Genomic DNA, 21,810 nt, shown 5'->3' on the forward strand with positions numbered 1-21,810 from the left:
TCTCTTCAAGTCCTGAGGAAGCTAGTCAGGGAGCCAGACCCCACCCTGTCCAGCCTCAGCCCTCGGGCTCAGAGAGGGCAGCCCTCAGGCCAAGGCCTCAGGGTGGAGCAGAGGCAGGGGTGCGACTGAGGAAAGCCAGTGTCTGCAGCGCTCAGCCGGGCTAGACAGGCGGGAAGGCTGCTAACGAGGGGCTTCCGGACCCCAGGGACCCCCACGCCCCAGGGCATGCAGGGGCCACCCACAAAGGCACAACCCCCTCCCCCCCGCCTCCCGGGGATGCTGCCCAAGCACAAGCGTGGAGAGCCACAGTCCCTGAGGGCGGGGAGCAGAGAGGCCATGGCCTGAGCTGTCCGGGAAGGAGGCACGCAGACCTGAGGCCCACTGGGGGGTGCCAGCGCCCCCTTCTGAGGCCAGGCTGGGGCCTTGACCGCCACTGGCAACCACGATCTGCGGGTGTGCAAACAGAATGCAGGGCGTGGGACCAGCAGAGAAATCAGCTCCGTGGAGAGTGCGGCACGGAGCACCCAGGGCGGGGCCGGCAGAAGAGGAGGGCCCACGCCGGTGGGGGGGCGACAGTGCAGGTGCAGACCAAGCCTCTCCAGGCTGCAGCCCGTGCCCAATATGGCCAGATGTGGCACTGGGCTCTGGGACAGAGTGCAGCCAGGGCGTGGGAACCAAATGCAGCCAAACCAGTTTTGGGCCCTAGGCTGGGGGGGGGGGGGGCGGGGAGGGGAGGTGATAGCCAGCCCTGCAGCAGGGGAGCCAAGGGGGCCCACAGGGTCCCCCTGACTCCCATCACGAGCAGGGCTCACAGACCGTCCTCGGCCAGCCTGCACACCCGCTTCACCCTGGCGTAGGGCCCCAGGGAGTCCTTGAGCACGAAATCCCAGAGCACCTTCACCCACGAGTGGTGCTGAGGCAGGTGGTCGTAGTACTCGGGAGCAATCTTCCTCACCTGCAGAGAGCGTGGGCAGGGTCAGAGGCCGCGGCCGGGCGCACGCCTCCCCGCCACACACATGCACGGGAGCACGGGAGCGTGCACACACCCCTGCGTGGGAGCACGCGCACGAGCACAACTCACACACACACGCAGGCGGGCGCACACTGACACACGCGTGCGCGCGCACACACCCCATCACCGCCCAGGGTACCCGTGTCCAGCACCGCCAGGCTGCTCAGTGCTCCCTGACGTGGAGGGGCCGCTGGCCTGGGACACCGACAGGCTCCGAGCCCCCTGCCCCAAGTCGGGGTGAGGAGTTAAAAATGCACCGTCCCCTCTCTAGAGCCCATGCCAAGTTTGTGAGCCAGGAGCCCCAGGTGGGCCCGGCTCCCGTTCCCCCAAGCACCTGCAGACTTCTGAGGCACAGCCTGGCTTGACTTCTGCTGAGTCGTGGTCACGGCCACGCTCATCCGCCCAGCGTCCCCTGCCCTCTCCTGCCCCCCAGCCCCTCCGGTGTCAGCTGACACCAGGCCCCCACCCCATCGCCCTCCTCCCAGCCTTAGTGCTTCCCATTTCCCAGTGGCGTGGAGCATACATCTCCCTCTAGCCTCCTGCCCCCTCTGCACCCACACCCTCAGCCCACCTCCTCCCGGAAGCCCTCCCAGCCCCAGCACCTACACGGGCACCCCCACCGCCGCTCGCCAACTGCCGGGGATGCCCTTCACTCCCCCCAGGGGGATGCACCCAGTGCTCAGGGCCTGCTTTATAGCGGAAGACAGGGGCTCGGGAGACCAGACCACCTGCTTGAGGCAGGAGCGGGGAGCCTTGACTTTGCCGGGGAGAAGAAAAGAAAGGCTCACACCTAACAGCACGTGCTTCCGGCCGGCCCCTGCCTGAGCCTGAAGGTGGACAACGGGGAAGGAGGACGCCCGCTGCCCGGGCCCGGCGTGAGGCTGAGATGGTGCCCGGCGCACAGTGGGACCTCAGGAGCGCCAGCAGGAGCCACAGGGGAGGCGAGGGCCGGGGGCTGCACAGCCAGGGCCAGACACACTGCTGGCGGCCGGACTCCGGGGTCACCCGCATGCCCAGACAGGTGCTCACACACGACCACATGCACAAACACGTGTACACACGACGGCACACTCGGACACAGGCAAGCGTCTGCACACGGGCGTGCACACACGCCTGCAGGAACACGTGCACACAGGGCAGGCGCACACACAGACTCCAATGCTCCGACATCCTCCCCACCGAGGCCTCCCCCAGCCGCCCTGGGCCTCGGGTCACCCCCAGCTCTTCCTGACCCGCCAGCCCACAGCTCCTCCTCTCCTCTTCCTCCCCCTCCCCCCTCCCCCCTTCAGAAATTCCCCAACCCCGGGGGGAGGGGGGGGCGGGCAGGGGTCACAAAGGCCAGGTCCACCCTGTCCTCCCTACGCCAGGAGGGGGCCCTGGAGGGTCACAGGGCAGTGACGGGAAATGAGCAGGGACAGGGGAGGTGGGAGCCAGGAAAGGGAGGTGTTTTGCGTGCAGTATGGCTGTGCCGGCCCGTCTTAAGGAAGGGGCAGCCGAGGCACAGAGAGGGCAAGGGGCCTGCCCAAGGACGTCCAGCCTGGGTTCAAAAAGGTTTCCATTCCCCCCCTCCCCCCACAAGCCCCTGCCCTTCCAGAAGCCACCTCCTTATTCTGCAGCCGGGCCCCCGCCTATCCGGGGGTGGGGGAGGCCTCTCCCGCCACCCTGGGCCCACAACTGAGACGGCGGGCGGAGGGCGATCAGCAAGGCCTGGAGAGCCGGGCTGTGGCCCCCCGCGCGCGCCCCACGCCCCCCCGCTCTCCGGCGCCACCGCGTACCAGGGGCAGGTTGCAGCCCGGGATGCTGGGGAAGTCGTGGTGCTCCACGTGGTAGCCCGCGTTGAAGGTGATCCAGTTGAGGGGCCCGTAGTAGGAGTACGTCTCGTGGCCCTTGACGAACATGTAGTGCTCGGCCACGAAGTGGCCCGAGATGGGGTGCAGGCCGAGGCCCAGCAGGGAGCTGGCCAGCAGGTAGACCACGGGCTTGAGCCCCCACAGGGTGAAGAGGGCGGCGTCGGCGGCCAGCTGCACCAGGGCGTTGAGCACCTCCATGCGGGTCACGGCCTTGGGGTGCACGCAGAGCGGCCGCAGCGAGTAGAAGAAGGGCTGCAGCAGCAGCCAGAGCAGCTTGCGCGCCGGCGTGCAGAAGAGCCAGCCCTCCAGGCGCGTGGGCACGTCCACGTCCAGCCCGTGGCCACCCAGGTAGCGGTGGTGGTCCACGTGGTACTTCTTGAAGGAGGCGGCATAGGGCAGGCCCACGGGCAGGTTGGCGAACACGGCGAGCCAGCGGTTGTGCCCCGCGCGGCCCGAGCCGAAGGCCGCGTTGTGCGAGATGTCGTGGATGGCCAGTGTCAGCGCGTGGTTGATGCAGCCGCCGAAGGCGTAGGCCCAGAAGAGCAGCCAGCGCCACGGCAGGTCCCGCGCCAGCCGGCAGGCCAGCAGCTGCACCAGCACCAGCCCCAGCACCGTCCACTTGAGCCGAGGGTCCGGCCGCATCAGGGCCTTGAGGGCCGGGTACTTGGCTGCGGGCAGGACCGAGGAGAGAAGGTGAGGCGGGTGCGCCGGCCGCGTGGGCCCCCCCCCAACCCCCCACCCCGGACAGAGCTCGGCCTCCCCGCTGCCTCCTTCCTGGCACCATCCACTGAGCCCCAGGCAGTTGACAGCAAGGTCCCTCGAAGACCTGGCCCTGGCAGAGCCAGACACGCCTGCCTCCCCACCACCTGGGGGCCCCGGGGAGACTTCCCAGGGAGACTTCCCAGGGCGGGGGCGGGGGGGGTGTCTTTGCCACCGGCCTAAGGAAAGAGCAGGTGTCACCACAGGTCACAGAAACATAATGCCCAAAATCCAAGCAGCGGCCGAGAGCTGCGGGTGCTGTGCGCTGCCAGGGGCTTCCAGCCCGAATGACGGGGTGCGCGCGGCACCCGGATGCATCGGGAGCCCCGGGGGGCACAGGGGTGGCCAGGGGTGGGGGGGCGTGGAGGGCTCTGGCTCTGCCTCCGGTGTTTCAGTTCCTAAACAAGATCTAAGGAAACATGATAAAATGTTGAATGCATTTATTTTGGGGGTGGGGGGGTGCTCGTTACAGAATCTTTTGTCCTTTTCTGTAGTTCGTTCTACAGGAAAGAAAAAGACAATGATGGTGTGAGTGGGCCAAGCAGGGGAGGGCCTTCCGGCCAGAAAGCAACCAGACCACCCTGCAGGGGTAGCACAAGAGTGGGGGGGGTGCCCTTGGGGCAAGACAGCTGTGCCTTCCAGAAACCTCCCTGGCTGCTCGGTGGGAGGGCGGCAAGGAGTCTGGCGCAGGGGTGGGGATGGACAGGGCCAGGGGTCATCCCATGCTCAGGGGGAGACGCTCCCGGGTCTGCTCTGTGCCCTGGTTCGCAGGCCCTCGGAGGCAGAGCCGCGCTGTGATGCACAGATAAAAGAAACTGAGGCCCATGAGGTCAGCGGGACTTATCCCGGGCACCCAAGAGAGCCAGTGCTGGTCTCCAGGGTCTTCACCGCTCCTGCCTACAGAGCAGCTGGGCTGCCTTGGGCCCAGCCTCCCCAGGCTGGCCCACGGACAGGGCCCGGAACCATCCAGGCCAAGGGCAAATCCTGCCCAGCCCTGTCCTCCAACTGACCCAGGAAGTTACTTCCCCTTTGTGCTTAGAAGGGAAAGATGTGACAGCTCTGCTCAGCTGCCCAAGGTCCCTACAGCCAGGCTCCTCCACCTTCCTCCTCCCAGCGCACAAACCTTTCAGTGAGAGCCACCCAGCAATGGAACAGGCCGCTTCAGAGGTAGTGAGCTGCTTGTCCCTGGGAGTATGCAAGCAGAAACACACAACAGGGGCAAAGGGAGTCTGCCCCAGTCAGAAGGGAGACTCAGGGTCAGGCTCCTCCTGCCTGAGCTGCCACCCCCCAAGCCCATCTTGGGGTTAGTCTTGATCTTGCTATGTGGCTGGGGCTACATCCCTACCCTCTCTGGGCCCCGGTGTCCCGGCGTGTGATGGCAGGGGTATGATATGCTTCACAGGGTTGTCTGTCCCCACAAAACGATGCTGGCTCCGTGACAGCGAACAGCCCGCATCTGCTGGAGATGCTGTGGGGAGCTGGGGTTCCCAAGCCCTAGAACCCCAGGCCACCTCTGCCCGGAAGCCAACAGAATCCCCCAGGCAGCCCTTACCCCAGCGCCCCAACCAAGCCTTCACCTCATCGGGCAGCTACCGTGGCTTGAGCTCTAGCCCAGGGAGCAGCGGCTCTCCACAGCCCTAAGCACGGCCTTCGAGCGGCCGAGGTGGGGTGTGAACCCCATGGTGGACAGTACCAGGGCCCCCTGCTCCCCCGCCCACGGCTCCCACTGCAGCTGCCCACCCCCCCTTGCACGCAGGGGCCGCCTCCGGCCTGGGACAATGCCAGTCCCCCGGCCTCCAAGCTGCACAAAGCCGCCGGGGCCCTTTGATCCCGGGAGCTCTCTCTCCCTGGAGCTTGGCCAAGGACCCCGCCGGGACGCTGGTCACAGCACAAGTGTAGACACAGAACTTCAGACAAAGCAAGCAAGCCAAGCGACAGGTGACAAAACTCAGGCCCACTCAACGGGGAGCTCAGGAGCCACAGCATCGCGGAGGGCTGGGAGAGGGCCGCATTCGGAGCAGGTTCAAATCCTCACTCCAGATGAAGGTTTAATATCCAGAATATATAAAGACTTCCCACAACTCAACAACAAAGACAAACAGCCCAATGTAAAATGGACAAAGGACTGGAACAGGCAGGTCTCCAAAGATGTGCAACCAGCCAAGAAGCACAGGAAAAGATGCTCTGCATCAGTAGTCACCAGGGAAATGCAAACGAAGACCACAAATGAGACCCCCCTTCACCCCTGCGAGGACGGCCAGAGTCAAAAACGGACAACAGCGAGTTTGGCAAGGATGTGGCAATCCCGGAGCCCTTGCTCGGACACTGCTGGTGGGGGTGCAACAGGGTGCAGCCGCCATGGAAAACCATTTGGCAGTTCCTCAAAGACGTAACTGTAGAATTACCATAGGCCCCAGCAATTTCACTTCTAAATACAGACCCCAAAGACTTTAAATTGGGGGCACACACAGATACTTGCACACCAACGTTCATCGCACCATTCAGAGCAGCCAAAAGCTGAAACCAACCCCAGTGTCCATCCACAGGTGACCAGATAAAACAAAATGTGGTGTGTCCACGCAATGGAATGTTATTCAGCCATAAAAAGGAACAAAAGTTCCAGTCAAAAAAAGAATTAAGTCCTGCGGGTGTAACGTAAAGCATAAGCCACTACAGTCAATAACACTATGTGGGGGGCGCCTGGGCGGCTCAGTCGGTTGAGCGTCTGACTTAAGGTTTCAGCTCAGCTCAGCCCATGTTGGGCTCCACGCTGGGTGTGGAGCCTACTTCGAAAAAAAGTAGATCTTAAAAGTTCTCATCAAGAACTTTTCTCACCCGAGAACTCAAGAACAAACGTTTCTATAACTGCATATGGTGACAATGTCAGTTAGACTCACGGTGGCGATCATTTTGCACCACAGACCGAGGGATCCTGTCATACACCTGAAACTAATACCATGTTCTATGTAATTATACCTCAATAAAAAAATGTCTATATTGAATTTTCCACCGTCCCTATTTCACAATGCCGACACCCTACTCCCGCTCCCTGAAATGGACTCCCAAGTAAACGACTGGCTCCCCCAAAAAAATGTGTTTAGAAGGAAGAAGTGCTGACCCAGGATACACATGGATGAGCCTCGAAGACATGATGCCGAATGAAAGCAGCCAGCCACACGGGCCACGCACCCCATGACAAGTGAAGGGTGGAGAACAGGTGCGTTCCTAGGGACGGAAAGGAGCAACCGGTCAGCAGGGGCTGGGGAGGGCGGCGGAGGGGTGAGGAGGGGGCGGGAACAGGTCTGTGTGGAGCCAGGAGGTGGATTTGGAAATAGCCACGGTGCACGACACCCTGCATGCCACCAAATCAGACGCGTCAACATGGTTCCAAATGGCAAACTGTCAGTTCTGTGTGTTTGACCACAGTAAGAAGAAAGTTTCAGACAAACTGGCCGCTCAGGGCAGGTGAGCTCAGCCACGGGGCTGGGCGTGCGCAGCCGGCGGGGGTCACTGGCAGGACTCACGGATCAGCCCTGCAGGGCTCGGCTCACCGGCCCGGGGAAGGCACGCACAGCGGCCCAGCTGCGGGGTGACTGCCGGGGTGCGCGGGGGAGGCCGGCCCCGCGGAGGCCTGCAGCCGCGTCATCGGGGCACAGGGACTGCAAGGGGGCAGAATACCAGGCTGATGAACTGCTTCCCCCACCCCCCGGGTCCTGCCCACACTGCCTCACGGCCTCTGGCGTCGTGCCCGCACCGTGGGAGGTGACCCGGCTGCCATAAAGGTCAGAGGCCCCGTGGGGTGCTTGGCGCCCTGCGCAGGCAGAGGAAGGCTCGGGGTGGCCGGTGCCACCTTAAGCCAGGAGACCCCGTTCACAAGCTGGAGAGAGAGGCTCCTGCCAATGTGGGGGGCGGGGGCGGGCAGGATAATGGCCCCCCAGAGACATCCACATCCCAACCCCATAAGCTGAGGAGGTTCCAGCCCCTGGCAAGAGAGAACCAAGGTTGCACAGGGGAGTCAGGTGCTAGCAGCCGACCTTACAACAGGACGGTGACCTGGATCATCCAGGTGGCCGGTGTCATCCCAGGGCCCGCCCTCTCAGGGGAAGCACAGGCAGGAGAGAGGGTCGGGGGGGGGGGGGGGGGGATTGGGAAGGACCCCATCTGCCCCTGCTGGTTGTGGAGGTGGAGGTGGGGGTGGAGGTGGAGGAGGGGCCCCGAGCCCAGGAGTGCAGGTGCCTGCAAAGCTGGAAAGGCCTGGAAAGGGCTTCTTCCCCAGGGGCGTGGCCCTGCGACACCCTGACTTCAGCCCCGTGACACCCGTGTCAGACTTCCGGCCCCCCAGAGCCAGGAGAGAACACGTGTGTGCTGTCTGAAGCCCCCCAGTTTGTGGTCACCTGTCACCGCGGCCCAAGGAAACACCGGGCACCTAGACCAAGGATGAGGAGACCATGACCGCTCTCGCAGCTGGGCCCGCCAGGGGGTCCACTCCTCCAGCCCTGTCCCTCCTCCGTCCTAGCACCTGGCGCAGGGCCCAGGGCGACTCACGCTCTGCCTGCCCGCCGCCCCCCGCCAAGGGCCCCACAGCCCACCAGCCCTGGCCAAGCGGGAGGAGCCAGCACCGCACCTGCCCGGTGTCATCCTGCCGTGCGGGACAAGAGACCAAAGGACCCAAGCCTGGGAGCGGGGACGGCCATGTGGGCCCCACTTGGGAGGGGGGACAGGGGGCAGGCCTCATCCCAGCTTGCTCCTCTCCCAAAAGGGGGTCAGAGTGAGAGGGGACACTTCAGAAAGTAGGCCTGGATTGCCTGGGAAGAGAGGTGCTTCCGGGGGATGCTGGGGGCCCCGGGAGGTGGGAATCCTGCAGCCACGGTGAGGTACAGTGGGAGAAAGAAATGGTTTCAGGCCAGAGAAACCGTGTGCGGAGTCCCCCTGACCTTTGCATAGCTGGCTATCAGGTTGGGACCACAGGCCACAGGGCCCCACCAGCCTCCCTCTCGCCAGGGGCAGCCTCTGGGCACCAGCCTCCCCCCCCCCCACCCCGGGCAACCAGGAGCCTGGCCCTCACCTCCCGAGGCACACCTAGAAGCCCCAGGTAGCTGGAGGCCACCAGCTTCTCTCGGGCTGGTTCCCATGCTTGCCCTTGGAAGGAGGCCAAGCCTGGGGCGGGAGGGCAGGGCAGGCCGCACCTGCACCAGGTAAGCAGGCTGGCATGCTCTGAGGCAGGGGGACCCCAGCTCTGGGATCAAGGCCAGCAAACAGGCCACTCCCGTGCTCCGCAGAGGCAGCTCTGACCTTGGCTGGTGGGCCCCAGATGCCCCATCTGTCTAACAAAGACAGTAATCCTACCGGTGGGGAGCAAAGGAGCGCACCCCTGAGGTCCCACCCTTTCCGAGCCCACCTTCAGGGAGCCCGGTACCCCTTCCTCCTTTTCCTAACAGTTTCCCAAAGACTCAGCTGCCCCCAACTCGGGTGGTCCCACAGCCTCCCAGCCTTGTCTCCACAGAGGAGAGATGGGGAGGACACTCCCGCCGGCCCATCTGGGCTGTGGCAAGGGGCCCCGGGGGCTCTGCACTGTTATTAAATGCAACTTTCTGAGCTGAGGGTAATAATGTCCTACTTCTGATCTTTGGGGCCCTGGGAGCTACTCTTGCAGGCTGATCTGGCCCAGCTCGCTTTGACCTACGAGAACAGGGCCAGCGCTCCCAGGCCACGAGGGTCACTGGGCCCAGCCATCCTGCTGGAAGCAGTAAAAGATGGGGCCGACGTCCAAGCTGGACTCCAGGCAGCGCAGGGGCGATCCCTACAAGGGGCCAAGCACGTATGCCCCAGGTCACCTCCACACCTCCTGGACCACAGAGCCGGGACGAGCCCAGCAGCCACCAAGAAGGCAGAGCCCAGGGGCCTTGGCCGAAAGTCACCAGAAGGGCTCCGAGACGGTGCCCAGGGATCCGGGAGCGCAGCGGATTCCAGGGGGGCACGGGTGGGCAGGCCCCGCTGAACCCCATGGGCCTTCCGTGGAGACCCCAGGGAGGCCCCATCTTAGGAGTGGGGCTACTCTGGACCTGCCTGCGGAGAAAGTCAATCCCCACTCAAGGAAAACAGTGAGTACCTAACTTTTCAAGTCCAGAGCTTTCCCGTTCCCTGGGGAGGGAAGAGGTCGGGGGGACCTCCCAGGGGAGATGCTCTGGGGACGACCAGCCACTCAGACCAGAGGTGGAGGTCACTGGGCACAGGAGGGACCAGGGTTAATGCAGCCAGGGGCTTGAGGTGTCTGGCTGCTGGGGTCAAAGAGGGTCATGGGCAGGAGGACAAAGACAAGGTGCCCCACCGGACTTAGCAAGGTCATGAAGGCCCCACCGGGAGCCACGTCAGCACATCTGGGGCCAGACGGCGGGGGGGCAGGGAGGTGAGGGCGGAGAGGGTGAGTGCGGGATCGGGGTGGGGGGGGCCTGGCTGGGGGGCGAGAGGGGGAAGAGAAAGCACCAGGGGCTGGCAGAAGGACCGGACAGAGACGCTGGGGCAGGGGTCACGGAGCGGGCAAGGGGGTGCTGCCCGACAGAAAGGGGGGCCTCTTCCAGGGGCTCTGGGAAGGAGGACCGCAAGAGGGAGAGAGCCCCAGGGCTGCACAGCGTTGGGCTCCATCTTCTCTGGGCCCCCGGCAACCCCATGGAGGAGCCCCGGCCCCAAGCGGGGCACCCTAGCCCGGCCCAGCCCGACCAGGCTCTGCCCCGCTGTGGGGCGCCAGCCGAGCACGGGGGTGCCGGGCCCACTCAGGCCTCCAGCTCAGAGACAGCCGTAGCGGGACGAGGACACGCTTCGAGAGCTCCCGGCTCCACGGGGGAGCTGGGAGCCCAGCATGGACGGCCACCTGGAACCAGAGACAAACAGACCCACGCCAACGTCCGCCAGCGGCGGCCCCGGGCGTAGCCCAAGGCAACTGGGCAACTGGCCATGACCAACAGCCGTTGTTAGAAGTCACACTGCCCAGGCCTGACACGGAACGGAGGCTCTGAGGTCCAGGGAGGCTCGGGGAAGCGTCCGACAGAGCAGGGCGAGGCCGACACTGCCAAGACTTGGCCTCAGGACCCCCAGCTCCAGGCGCCCCCAGCAGGCTGCACGCCGGGGCCCAGGCGAGGGCTAGGATGCCAGCCAAACGCTCCCATGCCGGGAATCTGACACTCACTCAGCCTTTACCACCCTGCCCGGGAGGGGGCCATCCCCCCATCGCAGAGATGGGGAGACAGGGTTTCCACAAGGGGAAGCAACGTGCCTCACTTCCAAAGCCCCCCACCCACCCAGCGAGCTGGAAAGAGCACCCTGCAGGGATGGCTCAGCCCCCAGGGGACCTGGGTCCTGGGGCTGAGCTATGTGGTCGCCAGGGCAAAGCATCCAGAGAAAATCCTGGGTCCCAGATCAGGAGGCCTGCGTGGAGCCCGGCTCAGCCCCACTGCAGGGTGCCCTTGGGCACGCCCCTGTCCCTCTCTGGGCCTGCGTCTCACTCTCCATCTTGAAGGCGCTGGCTCTGACAGCCCTCGGGCTGGGAGCAGGTAGAGGCGTTCTCGGGACCACCAGGCCCCACTGGTGTGGGGAGCTTGGGGCCCGGAGAGCTGTGACTCATATGCATCACACGGACCCACACACACGACAGACTTGTTCGCAGGACCCAGTGGGCCCCAAGTGCCCCCACACCAGTCCCCGGGAACAGCCTTACCATGGACACTGGGTCATCCCCACACTTCACCGGACAAAGCCAGCCGGGGGTTGGGGGGGGACGGGAGGCAGAAGCAGGCAGCCGGTCGGGGAGGCTGCTGGGCCCTTGCCCTCTAGAGGCAGTCAAGGAGGTCCCAAGGCCGGGCACCGGGCTCCTCCTCCCAGATGCAGGCCTTCTGCCCACCCCCTGCTGACCACTGGCCTCTGGCAGGGGCCCCAGGCACACACAGGGCTTCTTCCGCCAACACTCTGGACCCTTCCCTGCACCCAGGCCTGGCACCATCTGGACTGCATACTCCTACCACCTCCCCAAAGAGGCCAAATGCCATCGTGTTGACAGTCTCGAGAGCTATAGGAGAGGTCCTTGTCATTGCCGCTCATCACGTAAGTACTCCCAAGTCTAGAACATTCCATCGCACGCAGCAGCTCACTGCCGCCCACCTGCTTCCCGGCCAGGTGGGCTCAGAGCTCTTTCCCTCCCATCGCCTACCCACTGTTGAATAACTTGACGACTCTCCCCTGACACTCCTCTGAGGAAGGCACCTAAAACCCTCTTAATCTCCTCCTTCCTAAAGGGCTTCCTTGCAGCCCCGCCCCAGCTCAGCGGCCTTCCCACCACACAGTGTTCCCTCTCTGAGCCAGGAGGCAAGCCTAACGCCGTCCGGTCAGTGTGGGAGGCACTGGGGGGACCTGGTGCGACGCAGAACATGTGGGAAGTGGCCCAAAGTGCCTTGAGGAGTCCCTTGCCCGCCTCCTCACCTGCCTCTCACGAAACCTGCTTTTTGTTCAGTGACAAATATTTGCTGAAGGTCTTTGGCAGCCAGGCCCCAGATCCCAGAGATGGGAGGGGTTCCCCGGCTGCCTGGGGTGGGGGGGTGCTGTTCTCACGGGACGTCCCAGGAGAGGGACACACACACACACAAACACACACACACGTCCGACGTCAGAGCCGAAACCCCAAGGACGTGAGACCCCGGGGGGTGACTGCACATGTTCTCAAGGGATCTTCCAGGTGATGAAAATACTCCCAAACTGGATTATATAACTTCCCTAAAGTCACTGGCCTGTGCCTTTCAAATGAGGGGATTTACGGTATGTAAATCCTGCCCCATAAAAGCAGGTACATATTAACGAACAAGAGGAAAGGGAGGCCAGGGAAGGACAGGGCGCGCACGGCCGTGTGGAGGCCCCGATCCAAACCTGGCAGCTGTGCATGCCTTGTGTGGCAGGGACAGTGGCTCCCTTCGGGCGCCAGGGACAGAAGAGGGTGGACGAGAGGCCTGCCTGCCCCCGGACCGGCTGGGGAGCCGGGCATGTGACTCACTGCGCAGGGAGCGTCAACGTCCCTGCATCAACATCCGGAAGGCAGACAAAAGAAAAGGAAAGGCAAAAATGCTCGATATGAGCGACAAGCACAGGGCCACTAGAAGTCATACACAAACGCTCACCCATCGGGAACAAGGACTAGGCTTGCTCGGGTGGAAAATGGAGCCCGGGACAGGAGAAGAAAGTTCCCGAGGGAAGGAAGACCGTGAGATCAAGCGGAATCCTCAGCCTCACTGCTTGGTTCCGTCGGGTTGTCTCCCAGCTCGCAGGCTGGCGAGGGTGAGCCCTGGAGGGAACCGGAGCTGCCAGGTCCCAGGCAGCGCTGGGAGGGAGGGAAACCCGGGACCTCCTTGGCAGCCGCTGAAGCTTTGTGCGGGTGCCTGTCGCCGACCTGTCTGGGGAGCGCTGCAGGCCAGGCCAAGGAACCGCGCTGGTGGTGGTGGTGGGCCTGGCCTGCCTTTGGGGAGGCTCAGACGTGGGAATGAAAGCAGTTGCCCCACAGACACCTGCAGCTACCGAAGAGGCCAGGGCCAGGAGGTGAAGGCACCTTGCAGGGGGGTGAGGGAGGAGGGTGGAGCAGGGGCCTGGAGGGGAGGTGAGCGCTGCAGGCCACCCACACGTACTCCTCCCTTCCCAAATCCCTGCTCAGCAATGCGGGCTGGTAGCTTGAAACTGGCCACGATAAAGTATCTGCAGAAACAGCCACGAGCCAATTTACACATCAGGGGTATTTTGTTCTCTCCAGGGAGTACCAGCATCATACCGTGTGTGTGTGTGTGTGTGTGTGTGTGTGTGTGTGGGTGGGTGGGTGGGTGGTGTGTTGTTAGAGTGTTTCTGAGAAAAGGGCATTGAGGCTGAGACCTGAGGGACACGTAGGAGTTTGGTTCATGAAGAACAGGGGAGGGGGAGACAAACCATGAGAGACGATGGACTCTGAGAAACAAACTGAGGGTTCTAGAGGGAGGGGGGTGGGGGATGGCTTAGCCCGGTGACAGTTTTTTTTTTATTTTTTATTGTTATGTTAATCACCATACATTACATCATTAGTTTTTGATGTAGTGTTCCATGATTCATTGTTTGCGCGTAACACCCAGTGCTCCACGCAGAATGTGCCCTCTTTTTTTTTTTAAAGATTTTATTTATTCATGAAAGACAGACAGAGAGAGAGAGAGAGAGAGAGAGGCAGAGGGAGAAGCAGACTCCCAAGGAGCAGGGAGCCCGATGCGGGGCTCGATCCCAGGACCCTGGGATCATGACCCAAGCCGAAGGCAGATGCTTAACCATCCCAGAATGTGCCCTCTTTAATACCCATCACCAGGGGGCGCCTGGGTGGCTCAGTTGGTTAAGCGACTGCCTTCGGCTCAGGTCATGATCCTGGAGTCCCGGGATCGAGCCCCGCATCGGGCTCCCTGCTCAGCGAGGAGTCTGCTTCTCCCTCTGACCTTCTTCCCTCTCAGGCTCTCTCTCTACCATTCTCTCTCTCTCTCAATAAATAAATAAAAATCTTTAAAAAAAAAAATACCCATCACCAGGCTAACCCATCCCCCCACCCCCCTCCCCTCCAGAACCCTCAGTTTGTTTTTCAGAGTCCCATTGTCTCTCATGGTTCGTCTCCCCCAGCCCGGTGATGGGTATTAAGGAGGGCACGTTCTAAGGGGGCCCGGAACCGTGGTTACAAGCTGCAGCGGCGGCAGGAGGAGCCCTCCCAGGTCCTGTTTTCTCGGAGAATTCTGCAGCTCGCGACTCAAGGCAATTCACTTTCATCCGCAACCTCAGCTCCGAATGCCTTGTTTTAGAAGCTAGAGCTTTGGAGGTTCTGAGGACCGTTCCTGGGGGAGCGGGTGACAGGCTGTGAGGCTCTCGCGTCCCCTCTGATTCCTGCAGAGTTACCGAGGGAGAAATAGGAGGGAAAGGTAGAGTGGAAATTGATTTCTTGCAGAGACTGAGGTGCCGAATGATAGAGGGAATAAACATTTGCCCTGGATAAAAATGTTCCTGGAGAATAGCAGCATGGAAGGGTGAATTTGAACTAGGGGGCTTTTAAGAAGGCAATATGAAGGCTTTAAGGCTCTTCATTTCTTACATTCAAACCTACACACAGGTTGTGTTCCAGCCCTAATAAGGACCTAGAGCAGAAGTTTTTCTTTAGTCATCTAATTTAACCCAAAAGATTACTTCTATGATATGTCTCTGTTTTACACAGGCTGACAAATGTTGGTAGGGGTATCTGAGGTCCATACAAGGAGGATGAATGTCCTGAATTTGAATTAAAATTCAACCTTAACAATTGTGGTATATAGAGAGCATACTTTTCATATATGATCTTCATATGCTGCCTAAACCTACTTACTTAATTGCTATTCAAAGAAATAGGGTTATTTGTTGAGGACCCAACCTGACTTAAGTTAGAAAATGTAACATTAAAATTTTTATTTTATATGTGAAATAAATGTAAGGTTGCTGTTCTTTTAAATACTTGGAGAATAAAAAGCACAGGATAAAAACATTAAAAAAAAAAAGGAGGGCACGTTCTGCGTGGAGCACTGGGTGTTATACGCAAACAATGAATCATGGAACACTACATCAAAAACTAATGATGTAATGTATGGTGATTAACATAACATAATTAAAAAAGAACAGGGGAAAAAAACTCAAGCAGAGGGAACAGCATTTGCAAAAGCCATGAGAAGGGAAATGGGCAGGTGGGGTGCATTCCACAAAACAGCCAGAGACAGGGTGCCTCACGGGCCAGGGCAGAGGTGAGTTTTTTTTAGAAGGGGAAGCCCTTGAAGGATTTCAGCAGGGAGGATATAATCAGGTCAAGGAGGGTCCACGAGTCAGCCCTGAGTGACCACCCACAGTCCGCGCTACCGTGCCCCCATGTATCCAGCCTGCCTCCCTCCCTGCCCACACAACTCAGGGTCACAGCACCCCTTCCTTTTCTTGGACAGTCACTTCTCTCTGCCCTGACTACATGGTAACGGTGGGGCCTTGCCCATCACTGCCCCTGCCCACTGACCAGCCATACGACTCACAGCTCTGGCCAGAGATCAGTGGCTCAAGGGGCGGTCATGCTCCTCAGGTCAGGAGGTGAAGGAAGCAGCTCTCTTTCTTCTGTGCAATCTCAGAGTTGGGGGGACGCAAGCCCAGCAGCGGTGCAGCCCCCTGGCAGGGGAGGAGGCCCAGATGCCTCCTGGGACAGGGACATGGGGTGCGGAGAGAATGGCCCGCCCGCTCCCCACCCCTGGAGCCGGCATCTCCATGGTTGGGTGGGGAGAGTTCACGTATTCCCCTGAGGGCTTCAGCCAGTTCTGTTCTGGATTTTACCGCCCAGCCCGAGAAAGGCCCCAGCAGGGGCCTTCCCTAGGCAAATAACCCAACAATTGCCAAGAGTCTTACTTCCTTGTTTCCTCTTTTGTTTTCCTTTGATTATTTGAATTTGTGTTTCGTTTTGTTTTGTTTTGTTTTACCATGTTTGTGCCCTGTTTCCATAAGAAAAAAAAAATCACAAAGCTATTTGTTTTTAAAGACAAACCCAAAGTCCGCTTCTTTCCGCGGCCACGCCTGGCTTGGCCTCTGGTCGGCTGTGGGATCACAGTCCTGCTGGCTCTGTTCCTGCCTTCAAAGTACAGGGAGGCTCAGCCGTGGCCTGGGAGATGTGGCTCTTAGGGGCTGCATGGGACTCCATTTACTCAGGACACTGTGCCCTGGGGAGCCTGTCCCCATTTAGGCAGGAGCTGGGGATGGACTTTGGTTCTGCCCCAGAGAGCGGTGCAGCCAGCTAGGTGCAAGGGCCTCCCCCTGGGTTCTGACTCCCTCTCAGATTAGGATCTTTATTGAGCATCCACTGGCTCCTGGGGGCTTGGCATGAGCGGCAGGAGAGGCCTGGTGGGGCTGGAGCACATCCTCAAGTTCACCGCACACCAGCCGGGCCTTGGCAGCCTCCGGTCTGTGCAGCCCCACACAAGTCGCTTCCCCTCTCTGAGCACCCCCTCCACTGCCTCTTCTCTAAAGAGGTACTAGCAGTTACACGCAGAATTTCTCTCGGGCTGGGAATGGCACAGGCGGCCAGAAAGGAGAGGCGGAAAGGCATTCCCTGTCCTTGGGGAGAACTTGGGCCTGTGTGCCGAGGCAGTAATTATCATCGGAGCTAACATTTATTGTAGCATTTATTGCGTGCGAGGCTAAGCACTTAACATTACCTCATTTAATCTGCACAACTCTGTAAGGAGTAATAACCCCTTTTAACTCAACCAAGCCTCTATTTGCTCATCTGATGACTGACCTGCCCAGGGTCACATGGCTAGTAAGTGAGTAGTGTTGAGGTGCCTGCCAGGAGATGAGCTCCACGGCCAAGCTCTAGATCCCTGAAATCTGCTGCCCCACATTGTTAAGAACCTTGATGGGTCGGAGCCGTGGAGGGAAAGCCCAGAGGAATGTCCTCCCCCAGCGGAGGCCAAAGGCCAGGAGGGTAATCAGGGGGCCTTCCTGCAGGAAATGGGACTGAGCGAGAGCCCTAATAAAATTTCAACGGCATTTTTCAGAGAACTAAAACAAATAATTCTAAAATGTCTACGGAACCGCAAAAGACCATGAATAACCAAAGCAACCTTGTGAAAAAAAAAAGTCAGAGGTATCGTGTTCCTGGATTTCGACCTATACTACAAAGCTGAAGTAATCAAAAAATCAAAAAACAGTGTAAGTTAGCATAAAAATAAACAGAGATCAATGGAACAGAATAGGGAGCCCGGAAATAAATTGACACTCATATGGTCAATCGATTTACAACAAAGGAGGCAGGAATATGCAATGAGCAAAAGACAGTCTCTTCAACAAATGGTATTGGGCAAACTGGACGGCTACGTGCAGAATACAACTGGACTGCTTTCTCACACCACACACAAAAATAAACTCAAAATGGACTGAAGACTTGAAGTAAGACAGGAAAGCCAAAATCTTCCGGCGGTAAGCTCCTTGACATCAGTCTTGGCGATAATCTTTTTAGATTTCACACTGGAAGTAAAGGCAACATAAGCGAAAATAAAACAAATGGGACTGCATCAAACTAAAAAAAAAGGTTTGCATGGTAAAAGAAACCATCAATAAAACAAAAAGGCAGCCCGTGGAATGGGAGAAGATACTGACAAATCACATACCCAATAAGGGAATAACATCCAAAGTATATAAAGAGCTCATACAACTCAATAGCAAACCAACAAAAATTTGACTAAAACTTGAACAGACATTCTTCCGTGGAAAACATACAAATGACCAACTGGCACATGGAAAGATGCTCAACATCACTCATCGTCAAGGGAAATACAAATCAAAACTACAATGCAATGCGGTCTCACCTCACACCTGTCAGAATGGCTAAAATCAACAACATAAGTAACAGGTGTTGGCGAGGATGCAGAGAAAGGGGAACTCTCATGCACTGTCGGTGGGAATGCAAACTGGTGCAGCCACTCTGGAAAGCAGTATGGAGGTTCTTCAAAAAATTGATCCAGCAATTCCACATCTTGGTATTTATCCAAAGAAAACGAGAACACAAATTCAAAAAGATATATGCACCGCCCCCCGTTCCCTGCCGCATTATGTAGAAGAACTAAGATATGGAAGCAACTTAAGTGTCCGTCAACAAATGCGTGGATGAAGAAGCGGGATATACCCAATCAAAAATTACTCAGCCGTAGAAAAGAATGGAATTTTGCAACAACATGAGTGGACCCTGAGGATACTGTGCGAAGTGAAGTCAGTCAGACAGACACAAATACTGCATCATTCCACTTACATGTGGAATCTAAAAGACAAAACCAAACCAAACCCAGACTCAAAAGACAAAACCAAGCCAACCCAGATTGGTGGTTGCCAGGGGGGGGGAGGGACATGGAGGGATGGGGGCCGGGGATCAAGTACAAACTTCCATTTATAAAGTAAGTGACGGGCATGTCATGTACAGCAAGGGGACTGTAGTCCATGAAATCACAGTAACTTTGTACTGTGAAGAATGGTAACTAGACTTATACCTGAAACTTACTAACGTCATATCACATGTCAATTATACTTCAATAAAATTTAAAACGGAATAAAACAAAACTCCAAAGGCAGCAAGCAGCGCAGAGCGGGAAGGAGGGGACATCCAGGCAGGGCAGAAGCTGTCAAATGCCAGGGAGTGAGGGAAAATGGGACATGTCAAGTTCATGGGTTCAAAACCAGACGTGACCGGAGGAATCCACAGCACCCAGTGGAAACTGGAAATGAGCTAGAGGTCCCTGAAGGGTGGGCCCCTGAGACCTGGTGCCCAAATCACCTCCTCTCCTCCAAGCCTTCCAGCCTTCTGTGCCACCCCGTCCAGGAAACTTCCCCTATTGGTTTCGGGGCCCGTGGCTTCTCTCTTCTGACACAGATCCTTTTCTCCATGTTCTGGAGTGCTGAGTACCACACTGGGCACCTTTTAACATCCAAGATCTCCTTTTAACATTGCACCCTCTCTGCCAAACAGGATGACTGTGCCCATTTTGCAGATTCAGAAAGTGAGTCTGCAGCCCAGAGGGTCTGAACCCCTCTGCGGGGCAGGGTAAGTCTCCCAGCCTTCTCCACGTGGGGCCAGGTGCCCAGTGAGTCCTGTAACAGCAAGGTGGGGCCTGCCAGGGGAGGGGAAGGAAATGGAGCCCTGCCTCAGCCCTGCTGAGGGGAGCAGCCAAGACACCTGCCCTCTAGGGAGAGGCAGGACCAGATGATCACCAAGAGCCCTCTGAGCCACCCCAAGAAGTTCACAGGTGTAGGGGAGGATGCTGCCACAGGTCAGACCACAGCAGTGCTCGGTTATTGTTCACCTCACAGCAGAAAGCCACCTTAGACACAACCCCACCCCCCCAGCCTTCTCCAGCCAGGGGGCAGCCACAGCAGAGAACAGTCCTGCATGAACCACGTAGTGCATCTGGTGTCTGAAAGCCTTAAAAGTAATAGGATGGATATTTCATAGTCTTGGAGTGGGGCAGGAAGACACCAAAGGGAAAACTCTAAAGAAAAAGCCAATCCATTTGAATGCATGGGAAAAAAAAAAAAGCTTCTGTGAGAGCAAAAGACAAGGGTAAAATATTTGCAGCACGTAAGACAAATAGTTAAAACCCTACTGTACAAAGAGCTCTAACAATCAACAAGCGAGAGACCAACCCAAGAGAAAAAAAAAAATTAAAGTGGACAATTAAACTTTGTAAACAATCATCCCCAAACTGCAAATTAAACACAATGAAATAACACATGTCACCTAGTCAACCTGATTAAAAGGTTTGCCAACCCCAGGTGTAGGCGAGGGAGTGTGGAAACCACGGCCTGGCCATTTCTTGGGAGGGAGGGTAGCACGTCCACGCTGCTGGAAGCCGGCCTGGCACTGTGGGGGCGATTTGGTGGCACCCAGTAGAAACTGTTCTGGAGGTGCGAACCCTTTTACCTGTAGTCCCCAGGAAAGAGACTGTACATTCCGGGTCTAATAGGAGCCACTGGCTTGACTGACCACAACTACGCTGGTAAAAACGACTTCGACTTCGCAGGACACTAAATGAGAGAGGGGCGGCCACCATGCATTAAGCTATAAAATACAGGGCAGAATGGACAAAAGGCATTCTTTGGCGTTATCTTTGTGGGGTTTTTTCTTCAGGTGTATCCCGTACACAGACGGTCCCCTGGGGACGGACCCCGCGCCCCGAGTTCGCGCCCGGTCCCCGCCCCACGACTGGCTGGCGGCCCACCACCAGGATGCTGCAGCTGAGGTGCGCTCCCCAGGTGCGCGGATCCGGGCTCGGGTCCTCGAATCCTGGACCCCAGGACGGAGGCAAAGACGCGAGACGGAGGTTTCAGACCCGGGCAAAAAAGACCCTCGGGCACCCGGGCCGAGGACCCCCGCGGGGGGAGGAGTGGCGCTCCCACCCTCCCTGAAGCAGGGGCCGAGGAGTGCCCGCTGGGCACCGGGGCCGGCGCAAGAACGACCGCTGTCCCCACCCCGCGGCAGGGGCCGGGCCGCGCTCACCGAGCATCTCTTTGCGCCGCTGCGTGTGCGGCTGGTCGGTGTAGACCCACTCGAAGTCGGTGCGGCCCGCGCGGTTACCCATGGTGGGGCCCGGAGCGTAGCACCGAACGCGGTGGACCGCTCAGCTCTCCTCCACCTGCCTGCCCAAGCGCGCGGCACCCCGACCAGTTTGAGGCTCGGGGCGGGGCCGGGGGCGGGGCCTCTCGCGGGGGCGGGGCCAGGTGCGCCCCGGGAGGCGCGAGGGGGCGGGGCCCCGCGGGGCCCGGGCGCGGCCCAGACCTGAGGCGGGAGGCGGCGGTTCCCCAGCTTCGGTCACGTCCGCGGCACATGGAGCTAGTAGCGCGCCACCCGCGGGAGTCCCCGGCCCCCAGGTTGTGCGGGGACGCCCCGGTGCGCTCGCTGCCCCCCCACCCCGCCTGGCTCGCCTGCGGCCGGTCGTCGGGTGTCACGCACGCCCCACCCGCCGAGCGCCAGTTCTCCCCGCGGCCCAGACGCACTGGCGCGCCTGCCGCCCCTGCCTCCGGGGACGAGCCGGGGTTAGCGCCCACTTGGCGTGAGGGTGGAGGTCAGGAGGCTAGACATTAAATGCTTGCAACAGTGCCAGTAAACGGAAGGTGCTCGGAAAGCAATGCTCCCTTCCCCTACCCGGCCCTCTCACGCAACAACAACGCAGTGGGCAGATGATGTGACTGTGGCAACCTCAGGGAGGTGAGTCAGGCCCACCCTACCTTCGGGAAAATCGAGGGACACAGGGACACAGACACGGAAGAGGCCCATTATGACTCAGGGTGAGACGTGCCATGACACAGGGAGGGGTGGTTAGGGTCCAGCAGGGGCGTCTTTTGCATTGGGCCTTAAAGGATGAGTAGGAGTCAACAGCTAGAAAAAGGGGAAGGGCACTGGTGGTGGAGCAAACAGCAGATGCAAAGGCTCAGAAGCTTGGAAGAACCCTGACATTTTTTTAAATAACAGAGTCCAGGGTTTGGGGGAGTGGGGGCACGGGGCTCCTTATTTTCACTTTTTCAGGGATTCCGCTCACTCCTTCAGAGCTTTGTAAGGGGTGGTCGAGTCACCTCTGTAGAGCCTGTAGAGCCTGGCCTGTGCTGGGAGCTACCTGGGTG

The 21,810-nt window shown here is 59.3% G+C and overlaps 1 protein-coding gene across 1 annotated transcript; it reads right to left on the reverse strand.

The window, feature by feature from the left end:
- Positions 1–283: 283 nt before the first annotated feature.
- DEGS2 (delta 4-desaturase, sphingolipid 2) lies at positions 284–20,846 on the reverse strand. The gene is made up of 3 exons (XM_025869375.2): positions 20,690–20,846; positions 2,788–3,530; positions 284–955 (listed from the first exon to the last, which is right to left on the reverse strand). The coding sequence occupies exons 1-3, from the start codon at positions 20,769–20,771 to the stop codon at positions 809–811; spliced, it is 972 nt and encodes a 323-aa protein (XP_025725160.1). The 5' UTR covers positions 20,772–20,846; the 3' UTR covers positions 284–808.
- Between the last annotated feature and the right edge of the window lie 964 nt (positions 20,847–21,810).

Source organism: Callorhinus ursinus, unplaced genomic scaffold (genome assembly GCF_003265705.2).
Source record: "Callorhinus ursinus isolate GAN/ISIS: 27379988/994484 unplaced genomic scaffold, GSC_fseal_2.0 scaffold8, whole genome shotgun sequence".
Lineage (NCBI taxonomy): Eukaryota > Metazoa > Chordata > Mammalia > Carnivora > Otariidae > Callorhinus > Callorhinus ursinus.